At 56.7% G+C, this 2,718-nt stretch overlaps 2 protein-coding genes across 2 annotated transcripts in view; both read right to left on the minus strand.

The window, feature by feature from the left end:
• MAM_08438 (polyketide synthase) overlaps positions 1–1,073 on the minus strand; it is a gene marked incomplete at both ends in the record, with an annotated part of 1,340 nt that extends 267 nt beyond the window's left edge. Inside the window, 2 exons of the mRNA XM_040827235.1 lie at positions 73–1,020; positions 1,071–1,073. Of these exons, the coding sequence (XP_040674767.1) occupies positions 73–1,020; positions 1,071–1,073 (951 nt within the window). The remainder of the gene's footprint in view (positions 1–72; positions 1,021–1,070) is intronic.
• Positions 1,074–1,832: 759 nt separating this feature from the next.
• On the minus strand, positions 1,833–2,375 carry MAM_08439 (FAD binding domain protein; the record flags this gene model as incomplete). Its single annotated transcript, XM_040827236.1, has 2 exons — positions 1,833–2,286; positions 2,338–2,375. The coding sequence occupies 2 exons, from the start codon at positions 2,373–2,375 to the stop codon at positions 1,833–1,835; spliced, it is 492 nt and encodes a 163-aa protein (XP_040674768.1).
• Between the last annotated feature and the right edge of the window lie 343 nt (positions 2,376–2,718).

Raw genomic sequence — 2,718 nt, forward strand, 5'->3', positions numbered from 1 at the left:
GAGCAGGGGCGACGTCCGCGGCGAGCTACAGTATACTTCGCGCAAGCCCGCCATTTCGATGGGATCTCCCACCTTCGTGCCCGTTCCGTGCGCTTCGACATAGGATACTTCCTCCGGCGAAAGTTTCGCAATACTCAGTGCTTTTCGATGAAGGAGTACCTGAGCCCTCGTGTCTGGGACGGCAATGTGACCCACGTTCCCGCTTTGGCTGACCGCGGAACCGACAATCACGCCAAGCACTCGGTCGTTTTCCTCGATGGCTGTCGCGAGCGACTTGAGCACCACGACGCCAACCCCTTCCGCCCGGCAGTACCCGTCTGCGTCACTGTCGAATGGCTTGCACTGACCGGTGGGACTCAAGAAGCCGGCGGCGGCCAGATTCCGGTAATCGTGTGGGCTGGTGATCACGTTGGTGCCACCTGCGATGGCGCGGCTGCATTCTCCCGCGATGATCGCCTTGCAAGCCGCGTGGACCGCTACCATCGACGAGGAGCAGGCAGTGTCCAGGGTGATTGCAGGGCCAGTCCAGCCAAAGAAGTGGCTCACTGCGCCACTGATGTAGCACCTTGAGGTCCCTTTCGTGGCGTACGCGGATGCCTTGTGGCACGCGACATTGTCGTAATAGTTGTTCATGACTGCCCCAATGTAGCAACCAAAATCTCGGTTCCGCGACGGCAGCGAAGCTCCAAATTGTCCACCATCTTCCAAAGCCTCATAAGCGACTTCGAGCATAATGCGCTGTTGGGGATCCCAAGTCTGTGCTTCTCTGGCTGTAATTCGAAAGAATTCGTGGTCGAAAGCGTCTACATCGTCGAGGAAGTTTCCCCACCACATTCTGCTCAGATCGTCAGGAGGAAGGTGTCGTAAGCCGATTCGTTCCGTCGGCGCTGGCTCTACCGTGCTCTTTCCTGCTTCCAGCAGATCCCAAAGGGCGTCAACGGATTTTGCGCCGGGAAACCTGCCGGCCATGCCAACGACCGCAACAGCATGAGAAGGATACTCAGATCGGATGTCGCCATTCTTCGGATGCGCGCCTATCGGTCCCTTGGACGCAGGGACAAGAGACGGACCATTGTCTTTTGTGGTTGGATCGACCACATATGGTCCTCCGGACGTTTTTTGTGGTTGGATCGACCACATATGGTATTCCGGACTGAGTACCCACGGTAGATGCGGTGAGCAAAGCTGCACTATCGGTAGCTCGTGACATATTCGCTGTCGCAGTGGGCGAACGGGTGGCTGTCGCAATGGGCGAACGGGGAGTGCAGACCTACGAGGCAGCAGAATGAAGCTTGTGAATAGTGAATGCCGGTTTCCAACGGCAAAAAGACATGGGAATGCGGCCACGGTGCGCCCGGTACGTGTAGAAATGTACTGCATCTCTTCCAGCCCTCGAGCAAGCGCAGGCGTCGGCGTGTTGGCCTTGACAGTGACATCGGCGCCAAAAGCTACAGTACGTTCCTAATTTAACGTTACTCGTTTCCCTGCTCGTACATGCGAGACCGTGAGTCCATGCTGACATAGTTGCCCAACAGCCACTCAGAACACGTTGGCGAAGCCTCGGGACACGCAGCCCGGGCTCGAGAAGACCCTACCCTTGTGCAAAAGGCATTCCGGATCGTACTTTTGTTTCACCGACGCCAGGCGAGCTGTGTTATGACCCCAGACCTCCTCGCCTTTGGCGTGTGGTTTTGATGTAATTTGGGTAGTCGTAAGGCGCGCCGAGGCCACGCACGCTTGAGCTTGAGCCGGGGTTGCGATTATGTGACCCAACTGTGGTCGCTTCTCGGCGGGCCAGACTGTACAAGACCTCGTTGAAAGCTTCTACTACACTATCCGATGAGGCTCTGCGCCAGCCAGTGCCCAGCAACGCTGTGCGGCCACGCCGTGTCAGCATCCGACGCAGGTAGATGTCCATTCAGCCCGGGGAGCATGTACTGCAGTACCCAGGTCGAGGTCGAGGGCGTTTCTCCTCTTGTCAGCATGGCATCAATGTAATCTCGAAAGGAGTCGTCGACGGCGCTCAGATATGTCTCGGTGACGTTTATCACCTCCCGAAAGGAGTCGTCGACGGCGCTCAGGTATGTCTCGGTGACGTTTATCACCTGTGGACCCCAAAAGCCGCGGCGGTAGCCGGCCGGAAAGAAGCTGTCGCTGAGTGTAGTGAGGTCCGCAAATGGGACGGTGTACGATAAGCTTGAATCCAACGACAGGCCGGAAAAGAGCGTGCGAAAGGTATTTTCTGGCTGCTCGTGAGCTCCGTGCGGCTGTTCGGGCTCTTCAAACCTGTTACTGTCAATTCTGTGGAAACAACTTTGTCTGACTCGATCCGCTCACCGCAACGTCACCATCAGTCGAGTGACTCGGAATCCCATCTCTTCTTCCCTTGCGTGCGGCCAGCCTATCGGGAGATATGCCAGGGCGTAATACATCAGGCTGAAAGGATCGGTGTGCCGCGCGAAGAACACCTCTGTGTTGCGGAAGCTCTGTGTCACAGAGCCATTGCCGACGACGTGAAAGCCAACCTTGACGTTTTTCGGGGTGCGGAAAGCCTTTTGATAGAACTTGGTGACTATACCGAACTGCCCGGATCCACCTTGGATCGCCCAGAAGAGATCGGAATGTTTGTTTTTTTTCGTCGCAATCACGATCTCACCGGATGGGAGCACCACCTCCAGCGCCAACAGTCGATCGATGGCGTAGCCGTATGCGTTTGCC

Source organism: Metarhizium album, assembly GCF_000804445.1.
Source record: "Metarhizium album ARSEF 1941 chromosome Unknown scaffold_67, whole genome shotgun sequence".
Taxonomy (NCBI): domain Eukaryota; kingdom Fungi; phylum Ascomycota; class Sordariomycetes; order Hypocreales; family Clavicipitaceae; genus Metarhizium; species Metarhizium album.